At 51.1% G+C, this 13,596-nt stretch overlaps 1 protein-coding gene across 1 annotated transcript; it reads left to right on the plus strand.

The window, feature by feature from the left end:
• The first annotated feature begins 1,876 nt into the window (after positions 1–1,876).
• LOC133282161 (olfactory receptor 14C36-like) lies at positions 1,877–2,932 on the plus strand. The gene has a single exon (XM_061478237.1). It carries the CDS (start codon positions 1,921–1,923, stop codon positions 2,896–2,898), a length of 978 nt encoding a protein of 325 aa, XP_061334221.1. The 5' UTR covers positions 1,877–1,920; the 3' UTR covers positions 2,899–2,932.
• The last annotated feature ends 10,664 nt before the right edge of the window (positions 2,933–13,596 follow it).

Here is a 13,596-nt window from a genome sequence, read left to right on the forward strand (position 1 = left end):
CACAGGATTTCTAACAGCACTTGATCACTGAAGCTAATATACACGCATCTGCAATTAAATATCCAACCTAACACAACCCGCTGAGATGGAGCTAGATGGCTGTGCACAGATCTAGATGCATCCCTATGCTAAAGCTGCCCTTGGTGCAGTGAAAAGTATATATGGACAGGTTTCTGCATCAACATAACTTGTCCAGCTGATTTCTATGCTCTAATGTATAGCAGAATGTTTAACAACAAACAGAATAGGATATAAATTAGAGAAATTAAGGTGGGATGTAAAATTCAACTTTAAAGCCCCAGTTGCTGTTGCTGACCATCCAAACAGGGTATCCTACCAGAGATGTTCTCATGCTCAGTGTGTGGACTTCCCAGAGATAGGTTAATGGTTGGATTCGATGTTCTCAAAGGGCCATTTTCAAATTAATTGATTGATTGTAGGAAACAAAGATTTTTAGCCTTAAATCTTTGTATCATCAGGCTGTTTCCCATGGTGTTTCCCTGGAGCCCCAGGGAGCCCTGGAAGGAGCCCAGTGGGGCAGAGGCAGAGCCACCTTGAGCTGGGCCTCTGCTGCTGAGCTGAGACCGAGGGGAGACCTGTGAGACACAGGGAGCTTAAAGGCACTTGGCAGTGGAGGATGCTGAGGAGGAGGAGGAGGAACCTTCTGAAGGAGAAACCTTCCCAGCCCTGTTTGTGGTAAGGCACTGGGTGCAGGGCAATGCAGCTGCAGTTTCTCTCTGTGTAGATAAGGAGGAGGATGTGCTGCAGAGCAGGGCTTCCCCTGCACCATGCAGGGACAGGACAAGGCCGGTCCCTTGTCCCGGGGCTGGCTGCAGGGTGTGAATGTGGGTGTGCAGCCAGGGGTGCCCAGCGCCGCCCTTGCAGCAGGGTCCCTGCAGCCCAAAGGCTGTGTGCAGGGGCAGGGACTCTGCTGCCTGCAGGGTCAGCACTCGGCCTGCCTGGGAGCTCCCCATGGAGCTCAGGGGGAGCTGAGGGGAAGGGAACAGCCCCTGGCAGAGAAGGGAAGTGCTGGGTGGGTGACGCTGCTCCAATCTGCCTTCAATCTGAGCACTTCTTCAGAGGGTCCCTCTGAAAGACACTGAGGCATCATTTACCTGATAGGGAAGGATGCTGAGCTTTGATGTTTTTCCCTCTTGGTGGGCAGGTTGGGCAGTGGGAGCTGGGAATTTACTTCTCTGCTTTGAGGGAGGCACCGAGAGTCTTGCGAGGGTTTGTATGAGCTGCTCCTGAGCCCCTGCACAGGCAGGGGTGTGCAGGGCAGAGCTGAGCACACAGCCCATGGCATGGGCTCTGGGAGCACTGAGAGGGAGCAGAGCTGGGCACAGAGCAGCAGCTCCTGGCAGGGACAGCTCCAGGCAGCAGAGACATGGGCAGGGAGTGGGTTGAAAGTGCAGCCCAGCCCTGGGGAGGGTGCGTTCAGGCAGCTCTCTTGGGGTCTGGCACTGGAAGTGGCTGCTGGCCGTGCTCTGCTGCCCACAGCCCTTTGCTTCTCAGCGTGAGATCTCTGTGGTCTGCCCTTTGAAATCGGGCGCCCCTGGTCTCAGCTCAGGACAGATGTTTGTGGGAGTTCTTAAGATCAATTTGTGTGTGAAGGCACCTTACAGGCAGTGCAAGTTTGAGCACAGAGGAAGTGGGAGAGGACTGATGGACACTGCAGCTCTCTTGGTTCTGCAAAGAACTGAGACTTTTGGACTGATGCAATGCTCTTCTGATTGTACCTAGGAAGAAGCCTCAGCAGTGTAATGACATGACTGGCGACGACGCTGAACCTCTTCTCTCCTGCTAAAATGTGCTCAGTTGTGAATGTGTAAACTGAACTTCTCTATCTGACATCCCTCCTGTCCTGACCTGTCACTGCCTTTTTCTCCTCTGACACTGCCCCATGCCCAGAGGCAGCAGATGTCCAACGGCAGCTCCATCACCCACTTCCTCCTCCTGCCATTCGCACACACGCGGGAGCTGCAGCTCTGCCACTTCTGGCTCTTCCTGGGCATCTCCCTGGCTGCGCTCCTGGGCAACGGCCTCATCATCACCAGCACAGCCTGCGACCAGCGCCTCCACACCCCCATGTACTTCTTCCTCCTCAACCTCTCCCTGCTGGACCTGGGCTGCATCTCCACCACTGTCCCCAAATCCATGGCCAATTCCCTCTGGGACACCAGGGCCATCTCCTACACAGGCTGTGCTGCACAGCTCTTTTTCTTTGCCTTTTTCATTTCAGCAGAGTATTTTCTCCTCACTGTCATGTCCTACGACCGCTACGTGGCCATCTGCAAGCCCCTGCACTATGGGACCCTCCTGGGCAGCAGAGCTTGTGTCCACCTGGCAGCAGCTGCCTGGGGCAGTGGCTTTCTCAGTGCTCTGCTGCACACAGCCAATACATTTTCACTGCCCCTCTGCCGAGGCAATGCTGTGGAGCAGTTCTTCTGTGAAATCCCCCAGATCCTCAAGCTCTCCTGCTCACACTCCTACCTCAGGGAAGTCGGGCTTCTTGTGGTTGGTGTCCTGATTGCTGTTGGCTGTTTTGTTTTCATTGTGGGGTCCTATGTGCAGATCTTCAGGGCCGTGCTGAGGATGCCCTCTGAGCAGGGACGCCACAAAGCCTTTTCCACGTGCCTCCCTCACCTGGCTGTGCTTTCCCTGCTTCTCAGCACTGGCACATTTGCCGACCTGAAGCCCCCCTCCATCTCCTCCCCATCCCTGGATCTGGTGGTGTCAGTGCTGTACTCGGTGGTGCCTCCAGCAGTGAATCCCCTCATCTACAGCCTGAGGAACCAGGAGCTGAAGAATGCTGTGAGGAAGCTGGTGACCAGATGTGTTTCAGCAGGTATACGCTGCTTGCTTTACCCTGGAAAGGGTTTCCAGTGTGGGTCATGACAGGCCATGTCTGTCTTTCCTGCTTTACATTTGTTTTCCTATTTCAATCTGTGATGATGTTGTCTTCATAGAAACGTCAGTTTTCATCTCCTCCTAATTAAGTTACCACTCATGTTATGTGACCCACAGACTTTGTGTCACTCTGGTCTCTGACTGTATTTAAGGGAAATAAATGATCCTGCAGCAACTTCTTCTCTGTGATACGTCCTCACATGTCAGGAATGAAGGGGAATGAAAGCAGCTTTCTGGCTGCACCAGCTCTAGAATGGCTGCTCTGTGCCTGCAGCAGGAAGAGCTCTGGGGGAGCCCAAGGGCCTGGGGCTGTTGTGCTGGTGTGGGGAGATGGGATGGCATGGGGGGGGGTGCAGAGCTCTCAGGGTGTCCTGGGCAGGGGAGCAGGGAACACAGGGGGCCCTGCAGGGAGCTCCCCAGCAATGGCACAGGCTACGGCTGCCTGGCTGAGAACAGCCCAGGGGAAAGGTCTGGGTGGGCAGGAGCAGGACAGGAGGCAGCAAGGGAGGACAGCAGCATCGTGGGCCGTATGAGCAGGAGCACGGCTGGAGAACAAGGGAAGGGATGATCTGGAATCCTCCATCCAGGTTTCACATCCCCACTTCAGGAACATTATTGGCAAGCAGGAGTGGGTTCAGCAACGGGCCCTCAGGACAGGCAGGGATAGGAACACGGTGCCTGTGGGGAGAGGCTGGGGAAGCTGGGCTTGTCCATCCTGGAGAAGGGAAGGCTGATGGGGACCTGAGATCTTGGGAAGGGAATGCTGTTGGGGACTGGCTGCCTGTAGCGGCACAGAGGACATGGAGAATACAGAGCCAGGCTCCTTATCGTGGTGTCTGGTGGGAGGACAAAAGGCAGTGGGGGATAGTGACAGAGGAGAGGTTCAGTCAGGACAGAAGGAAACCTTGTTCCCATAGGCTCAGGCAAGTGCTGCATCAGGTTCCCCCACTCCCTGCCCATGTCTCTGCTGCCTGGAGCTGTCCCTGCCAGGAGCTGCTGCTCTGTGCCCAGCTCTGCTCCTTCTCAGTGCCCCCAGAGCCCATGCCAGGGGCTGTGTGCTGAGCTCTGCCCTGCACACCCCTCCCTGCAGCAGGGCTCTGCCCAGGGACATCTCTGCCTCTGCAGGAACCTCACACCTGGCACTCAATGGATCCATCAATGGTGAATGGAGAAACATGGTCACCCCCTGAGGAAAGCCTTGAGAGCTTCTTAGCTCTTCAGTTAGTTACTGGTGGCAATGAGCAGTGTGTAGGGAGGTGAGAGAGGGTGGAGGAAAGTCAGCAAGAAGCAAGGTGGTGGTTCAGGGCTTTAACAAATCCTTACAAGCAGGACGGAGCCCAGCAATGGAGAGCAGTTGGTGTCTGTAGGTGGAGGAGGAGTAGGTGTTCCTGGAGTGTGGCTGCAGGCTCTGGACAGACAAGAGGCTGAGAACTTTCCCTCATGGGAACATGCCTCAGTGTGGCACATGGGGAACCCACTGCTGGGGGTGCCTGAACGCTGCTCATCATGCCCCATGAGCCCACCTTCCTGTCTCCCTCTCCTGCACTACCCAAACTTGCCTGGAATGCAGGATCCATCCCTGAGCCTGGGGAATGCAGGAACCTCCTGCAGTGAGGAGTCGCTGCTGCAGGGGAAGTGCAAAGCTTCTGTGAGACACTTGTGAGTGCAGGCAGAGAGCGGGGTGTGCGCAGCAGAGAGGGTGCTACAAGCAGGAAGCTGTCCCAGATGAGGTGCCCTGTCCCCAGAGCATGGGGTACCTTGCACCCAAGGACACCACCTTTCCTTTTGGCTCTTGCCAAGAAGTTCTCAATCCAGACCATTGTGTTTTCCCACTGCTCTCCCATGGTGCTTAGTTCTCTAGACTGATGGCATCACCCATTCCTCTAGAAGCCTCCTTTAGATCAGCTCTTTGAGGGATGTTCAATGCATCTCTTGAATTGACACTATAGTAGCAGCCGACAACTACTTGAAATGTGGCTGCAGAGATGATGGAGGTTTTCTTGCTAGCAGGAAGAGAAGAAAACCTCTACAAAGTTGTCCTGGGTTCAGCAGTAGCAGTCATTTTTTCTCCTTCTTGGTAACTACTGTAGTGCAGTGTTTTGACTTTCAGCTCAGGAACAGAGCTGATAACAAGGATGTTTTGGTTTGGCCAAGGACTTTGTGAGCCTCATGCTCTGCCAGGGAGGAGGGGAAGCCAGGAGGAAGCAGAGACAGGACACCTGACCCAAACTGACCAAAGAGGTATTCCATACCACAGCACGTCATGCCCAGGATGTAACTGGGAGTTAGCCGGAAGGGCTGGGAGACTGCAGGGTTGGAGGAGGTATCGGTCGGAGCTTGGTCGGGCTTGGGGGGCGAGTTATCGGTCGGCTGGTGCTGAGGTGTTGTATTCCCTTGTTATTTCCTTTATCATTATTATCATTGGTGGTAGCAGTAGTGATCTGTGTTATACCTTAGTTACTAAACTGTTCTTATCTCAACCCGTGGGAGTTGCATTCTTTTCGATTCTCCTCTCCGTCCCTCCGGGAGTAGGGGGAGGGAAAGAAGGGGGGGGGGTGAGTGAACGAGTTACCTGACTGGGTTTAAACCACGACAGTTCTTTTTGGCGCCCAGCGTGGGGCACGAAGGGTTGAGATAACGACAGATTTGACTGGATTAATGGTCATTCGTCACAATGCTGATTTATTGGGTATCAGAGTTGTTCTTCTTGATCTCACAGCTTCAGACCGTTGTAACTTACTTAGAGCCGGTATTTGCTGTCTCAGTGTTTATCAAGTGTGGGGTTTGGGCTAAGATTCTTGTCTGACTGTGCTTTATGGCAATGGCTTGTAATACGGGCGGGCTCCAGTAGCAGGGCGGGACGGACGTGGCCGTGGACTTGTACCTGGCCGTCCGGCTGCTCTTCACCGTCCTGGCCCTCACCCTACTCTCCATCTTCGTGAGGCTGCGGGGAGCCGAGGGGGAGCGGCCCCAGGAGCTGGCGGCAGCCGAACCGGCCCAGGAGAGCGGCCCCGGGGACCAAGCGGTGGTGGGAGCGGGGCCGGAGGCCGCGAGGGGACGGCTGCGGGTGGAGGAGGTCGGGGCGGTCGCGGAGCGGAAGGAGGCGGCTGCCGAGCAGTGGGAGAAGGCGGCGGAGGAGCCGAGCCCCGCGGAGGAGCCCAGCTCCGCGACGGCCGAGAGCATTCCCCGGCAGCCGCCCGCCGAGCCCCAGGAGGATGCAGGAGACCACGCAGCATTTCCCAGCAAGGCAGAGGAGGAAGAGCTGGACTCAGAGAAGCTGGCGGTGGGAGAGCCGGCAAGCACAGCTGCTGCACCAGCCCCAGTGACAAGTACAGCAGCATCGTTTGAGAGGTCTGAAGGTTTTGAATGGCCTTTGGGTATCCTTGGGACCTGCCTGCTGATTGTGATGGGGATCAGCATGTTGGCACACACACAGGCTGTGTTCTACCCACCACCATTTTGTCTGATCTCAAAAGTTAAGCAGAGTCGGGTTTGGGTCTTGTCTGGGGTTAGACAACGATATAGGGTGACCAAGAGGTTTTCCCCAAAGCTGGACAGTCATGAGTGGCAGGGTGTGTGGGACAGTATGGGCAAGTATCTAGCCCACTGGGCCCCTCCAGTGCTTTGGAAGCGTCGGAGATGGAAGGCAGCTGTATGGAGTCCCCAGCAACAAGCTGCAGAAACTGCTGAACGGGACAGTGAATTATTTTAAGCCTGGTGGGCCCAAGCACTTCAGGCCATCAGAGCAGAGGTGCAACACAGAGATGGACTCATGATGGAGGGGTGGACTTAGCAATGGACACTATTGCCCAGGTGATTCATGAGTGTGAACACTGCACACAGTCCTGCTCTGGAAGACTGTTACAAGAGATGGAGCCTGACATCATGGACCAGATGGACACAGCAGCTTTATAGGGACTGGTCCATGCACTAAGATAAGAGTGCACTGAGATAAGAGTGATGGTATATTGAAAATGTGGGATCTGAGCACGACGTGAATGGTATGGAATAAGGGGTGGATAATGTCCTGGGTTCAGTGGTAGCAGTCATGTTTCTCCTTCTTGGTAGCTGGTGCAGTGCAGTGTTTTGACTTTCAGCTTGGGAACAGAGCTGATAGCGATGTTTTGGTTTGGCCAAGGACTTTGTGAGCCTCACGCTCTGCCAGGGAGGAGGGGAAGGCGGGAGGAAGCAGAGACAGGACACCTGACCCAAACTGACCAAAGAGGTACTCCATACCACAGCACGTCATGCCCAGGATGTAACTGGGAGTTAGCCGGAAGGGCTGGGAGACTGCAGGGTTGGAGGAGGTATCGGTCAGAGCTTGGTCGGGCTGAGGGGGGCGAGTTATCGGTCGGCTGGTGCTGAGGTGTTGTATTCTGTTCCCTTGTTATTTCCTTTATCATTATTGGTGGTAGCAGTAGTGATTTGTGTTATACCTTAGTTACTAAACTGTTCTTATCTCAACCCGTGGGAGTTGCATTCTTTTCGATTCTCCTCTCTGTCCCTCTGGGAGCAGGGGCAGGGCAAGAAAGGGGGGGAAATGAGCGAACGAATTACCTGACTGGGTTTAAACCACGACACCATTTCTTTCACTGGCTGCATGATGCAGTTCCTCACCTTCGCTTTCTTTGCTACTATTGGGTGTCACCTCCTGGCCATGATGGCCTATGATCGGCACGTTGCTATCTGCCATCCCCTGCTTTCTGTGACCATCATCTCCAGCCACGTTTACTGGCAGCTGGTAGCATCGTCCTACCTATTTGCCTTCCTCAGTGTCATCATCTGCACATGGTGTACGTTTGGAGGTTCCTTCTGTGGTCCCAACAGCATTGACCACTTTTTTTGTGATGTAGTCCCTGTGCTAAAGCTCGTGTGCTCCGACGCCCACAGCAGTGAGATGGTCATCTTTGCCTTTGTCACCATCAATGCGGTGATTGCAAGCGTGATCATTTTGCTCTCTTACAACTCTATTATCCGCACTGTGCTGAGGATGTGCTCAGCACAGAGCAGGGCCAGAGCCTTCCACACCTGTGCCTCCCATTTAATGGCTGTTGCCTTGCTCTTCGGGAGAGCATTCTTCATGTACCTACAACCTCCATCTAGTCACAAGAGCCTGGATAAGGTGGCCTCCACCTTCTACGCCGTGGTCAACCCCATGCTCAACCCATTCATCTACAGCCTGAGGAAGAGGGAGGTGAAGGGGGCTCTGGTGAGGTGCGGGAGAAGGTTCTTAAATGGCTGGCAACATGGAAGAGTTCTGTCATCGAGGACATGAACAATTCACCTCAAATGAGAAAGCCTATGGGGCACTAAAACAATGGCATTTTCCCAATTATTTCCATGATTCGATGCAGGTTCTTCTCCAGTTACTGCACAAAAGTCAATGACAGTATTGCATGAGAAATAGACTCCCCAAATCGCATCATCCTTCCCCTGAAGGAAACCAAGAGTAATGGAACCTCAAACTTGAATTCACTTCTGAGTCACTAGCTTGCATGAAGAAATTACCCTGAATTATCCCAGGCCTCTTTTCCTCACAGGAAACACCAATCAGCTTTATTCAGTTATAACTTTTGTCACTGATAAATATCTATTTTTCTTGCAAGATTCTTGACCTTGTCCCTCAGCTCCAATAAAATTCCTCACTCTTACCTGTGAGCTCTTTATTAAAGCTGCTGGGGTGGGAGGGAAGAGCAAGTGTAGTTTTACATTTGCTTGCTGAAAAAAGAGTCAGAGAAAAGGTTTCAAAAGATTCATTGCATTTGTTTGTGCCTTTCAAAGAGAAGAAACTGGTGGGAATCAAGATCTCAAGATCCAGCTTTGAATATCAAGGGGAATCCCTCCCCAGGCTGCAGCTTCACGATAGATTTCACTTTAAGGCAGAAACTGTGGACAATATCATTCATAATACAGGATAATGAACAGTGCTGAGGCTACCCAGTGTTAAGGACAATTTGGGCACATTAAGGGGTCATCCCATTCATTTTAAGGGGTGTTTTACATTCTTCTTAAGTGCCATTTACTTAAATGTTGCTATCCATGGAATTCCAGCACGAGACAAGCACCTACATTCCATGCCCATGTTTAACTCTTGTTAGTGCACACCAGGAAATACCAAATAGTGTATTTCATATAGGAGTTAAGACAGTGGCTCATTTCCATAGATGAAAGACAATCCTGAACACAGAATCGATCTAACCGAGAGCTGTCTGGGTCTCAGAGAAGCCAAAACACACCGACGGGGGAAAATATCTTTCCTTTACCTGCTGTGGGTGGGAATTAACTGATGTTGTGAACAGAACATGGATGGGGAACAATCTCTTCTGTGTGCTCTGGCAAACAGCAGCAAGAGATGAGATGTTGTCTGTTGTCTGTGGGAAAGTGGCTTCAACCTGTGCTCAGTGAAGGAGGCAGAACCGATATAATCAGATGCTAGAGCTTGGCAGCACAGAGACCTTTGATACCATAGAATCATAACATCATAGGATAGTTAGGGTTGGAAAGGCCCTTAAGATCATCCAGTTCCAGCCCCCCTGTCTTGGGCAACGACACCTCCCACTAAACCATGGCACCCAAGGCTCTGTCCAACCTGATCTTGAACACCGCCAGGGATGGAGCATTCACAATTTCCCTGGGCAACCCATTCCAGTGCCTCACCACCCTCACAGGAAAGAATTTCCTCTTTAGATCCCATCTAAACTTCCCCTGTTAAAGTTTCAACTCATTACCCCTTGTCCTATCACTACAGTCCCCAGTGAATAGTCCCTCTGAGTTTCAAATGATGAAGATACTTGTATTTTGAAACATGTTTCTTACATGTATTAAGCTATCAGTGAAACTTGATTGAAAGACATTTTCCTATGGTGTTGCCATGATTTGTCATCCTTAACTGATACTTACCTGGTAGTCACAGTGGTTCAGTCATTTTATATACTCAGATTTCATTACTTAATTAAATGACTTCATTTCAAAATGCACTAAAGACAAAAAACTGGGGTTGTTTTTCCTGATCTGTATTCCCTTAAATGTGTCAATCCATACTTTGCCCTCACAGGAGATTTTTAATTCAGTATTCCTGGTTTATCTCCAAACACTTTTGTTGTGACCACGTGGAAAAGTAACAGTGAAATGGGGTTTTAGTGAGGGGATGAATGTTTAAAGAAGTAATCATAAATGGAAGTAAGAGGTGGGAAAATACTTATAGAAGGGAAGTAAAATAAGTCAGCAGCAGGATAAAGCAGCTGCAAACAGTCTTCAACCCTGCCCACTTCTTGCTGGCCTGAGTATCGTTGTAGTAGTAGCACTAGTGCATCGTGATGTATCACATTGTCACAAATAGCTCAAGGAATGAGGCAGAAATAAAACATTTCTAACAAAGTTGAACTGCCCTTTCATGTACCTTTAATTGACTTAAAGGAACATTAAAGTTTGCTGCTGTTGTATCAATTGATGCACACAAAACCCTCAGTGAGCCTCAAGTAAAATCGTGAGTGTGACCACAGAAACCAGGTTTGGTGTTTGTGCACTTGCCTTGTGCTGAAGTACACGTTGTGCTTCATACCTTTGGGTTGGAAGTGCATCTCCTCTGCTTCCATGGCTCTCTGGGTGCAGTTGCAGTGGTGATCTCCAGGCACAGAGTGATCAGTGGGAGGGCTCAGGGGGTTTCAGTTCAAACTATAAAAACCATTGCCATACGCAGGGAGATGAAGTGATTCATGTGCACATTTGACTTTGGTTACAGCACTTGGTGCTTCCAGCTACCTTAAACTATGGTTTAGGTGAAGCTCTAGACTTGCACAGTTCAAACAGCACAATAAATCCCAACCCCTGGCATCCCATTAAACACACTCCTAGGCTTCTTTCCCACCTCTGCCTCAGCAGAGATGACCCCCCCCGCCCTTCCACATTAGCACTGAGGTTAATGAGCCTTGCACCATTAGCTGGGGTGCAGGACCCAGGTCCAAACCTCTTCCAGGCTCTGCTGGGAGTCTCTAATGATCCCCTTTTTGCTCAGCTAAGCTTTACTTCAGGGGTTTTATCCATGAGGACCAAAGGAGTAAATAAACCCAGGTGCTGTCCCCCTCTGGGACAGTGTCATCACCCGCTCTGGGCAAAAAGCTTCTTGCTGACGGAGCTGCTGCATTACTTGTGCTTGGCTCACTTCATCCATGAGCTGCCACTTCCCCCTCCTATAGCATTAGAGACACCTGAAGAATGAAGGAAAACAGATCATGGATCTTCTGCCTTAGGATAACGCACACACCGTGTGTGTAAATCCCAGAAAGCTGCATAAGGATGCTAGGTAAGGATCTGGCATATAAGAATCTGGCAGGCAAGCAGGATCATAGGCTTCCAATTTAGAGCTAGATTAAAACCCACAGCTTTCAAGCTTCTAAATTTACTGATTTGGGGCAAAAAGCTCAACAAGAATATACCTGAGCTATGTGTTTTCCATAGGCCTGAGTTTCTAGGCATTATCTTCACACCCTATGTGTGTGTCACCATCTGATGGTGATAAAACCTTAGGGAAAGCATTCAAAAAGGCTGCTTTTCTGCCCCAGCCCTAAACTGAAGAGGACAAGAGCTGCAGCACAGCACGCAGTGGCACAGAAATACCTGGGAATGACACACAGGGCACATTCCATGAGGAAACCTTCCAGGTTTTTCCTCTAAGAAGACTAAAAACGCACTGCAAAACCTCAAGCAACGTTCTGAAAGGTTATTCCTCAATGGCAGAAGGTTGGTGCTTTGTCCCAGCCATAGGGTTGGGTGGTCAGTTCTGGATTTCTGGGGATAAGGATGTTGGAGTGTTCTCAGAAGATGTTCATTTAAGGGAAGGTAAAAGCAGCTAGAAATAGAACCTAGAAATCTATATACAACATTTCTGGCTATTTCTGGTATGTTGGAAGCTCATAAATATGTAAAAAGTGCAAAATCTCACAGAGATATAAGTAACAATGTGGGGTTGCAGCAGGGAAGCGGAGAGCAGCCACCCCAGTGGGAAGCACTAAACCCAAACCTGAAGTGCTGGGACCATCCAGAGATCATTTATTTGGGCATTTGCCTCCCCACCTCTTTTCCTCCCTCTATCTTGCTCTGGGGAGACCCCCCCGCTCCCCTGCAGTCCTGATGCAGCTATGGGGCAACAGCACAAGAGGAACGTGGAGTTGATGGAGAGAGGCCAGAGGAGGCCATGGAGATGCTGCGAGGGCTGGAGCAGCTCTGCTCTGGAGCCAGGCTGAGAGAGCTGGGCTGGGTCAGCCTGGAGAAAAGGCTCCTGAAGGGGAGACCTGAGAGCAGCTCCAGTGCCTAAAGGGGCTGCAGGAAAGCTGGAGAGGGGCTTGGGACAAGGGATGTAGGGACAGGCCAAGGGGAATGGCTTTAACCTGCCCGAGGGGAGACTGAGATGAGCTCTTAGGCAGAAGCTCTTCCGTGGGAGGGTGTTGAGGCGCTGGCACAGGGTGCCCAGAGAAGCTGTGGCTGCCCCATCCCTGGCAGTGTTCAAGGCCAGGTTGGACACAGGGGCTTGGAGCAAGCTGCTCCAGTGGAAGGTGTTGGGTTTGGAGCTGGAGGAGCTTTAAGCTCCCTTCCAACCCAAACCAGTCTGGGATTCTATGATTTCCCTCAAATACTGCTAACAGCATTCCATTACCTACAGAACATGATGTCCAGTTCATTTCTTAGTCTCAGAGTTGTGAGGAGCAGCCTGCCAACCCCTTCCTGACCTTGAGTGGGGAAAACCATGGAAATAATACCTGAGCTGGAGCAGATAACAGAAGTTAAGTGCACTGACTCTCTGTTAGACTCATCTGCCACACTGAGGGGAATAGTTCTCTCTGTGCTGGAACCTGAGTAGTAGTAGTAGTAGTGATAGGACAAAGGGTAATGGGTTAAAACTTAAAAAGGGGAAGTTTAGGTTGGGTATAAGGAAGAAGTTCTTTACTGTGAGGGTGGTGAGGCACTGGAATGGGTTGCCCAGGGAGGTTGTGAATGCTCCATCCCTGGCAGTGTTCAAGGCCAGGTTGGACAGAGCCTTGGGTGACATGGTTTAGTGTGAGGTGTCTCTGCCCATGGCAGGGGGGTTGGAACTGGATGATCTTAAGGTCCTTTCAAACCCTAACTGTTCTACGATTCTACTGACAGCAATGTGCCAGCTCAGCCTATTTTGGCTGCCTAGGACAGGACTCTCTGCCCCACGCTGCCAGGGAAACCTCCTGAGACTTGAGTATATCACTCAATGAGTTGTTGTGGGCAGCTGGGGATCCAGCAATGCTGTATCAGAGCTGGGGTGGTGGATTCAGGGCTCCTGGGGCATCACACTCAGATATTTTCAGTCTTTCTCATGGAGCAAATGGAATGTACAGTCCCTTTTTCTGCCTCCCTAATGAAATGTGATGACCAGTTTGCAAGTTCTTCACCTCTTCTCCAGTTTTCAAATGGTTCAAGATTGGGTTTCGGTTTTTAAAAGAAAAGGTCTGATTTAGCCTCATGATTAAGAGATTTCTGAAGGGCTTTTGGATGTGTTTCTCTGCCTGTGAAGATTCACCAAGAACCACAGTTAAGCGTTGCCTCAACTATCAAATCTTTATTGTTCTAGTGTCCAGCCTAACAGAGTACATGCAAGCCACATGGCATTGCTCTTCCCTATTTTACTCCATCTTTCCTCCTTCCCACAGGGATGCTGCC

Source organism: Pezoporus flaviventris, unplaced genomic scaffold (assembly GCF_033815535.1).
Source record: "Pezoporus flaviventris isolate CSIRO_AGI_PZ_B2104156 unplaced genomic scaffold, CSIRO_AGI_Pfla_v1 ptg000116l, whole genome shotgun sequence".
NCBI classification, from domain to species: domain Eukaryota; kingdom Metazoa; phylum Chordata; class Aves; order Psittaciformes; family Psittacidae; genus Pezoporus; species Pezoporus flaviventris.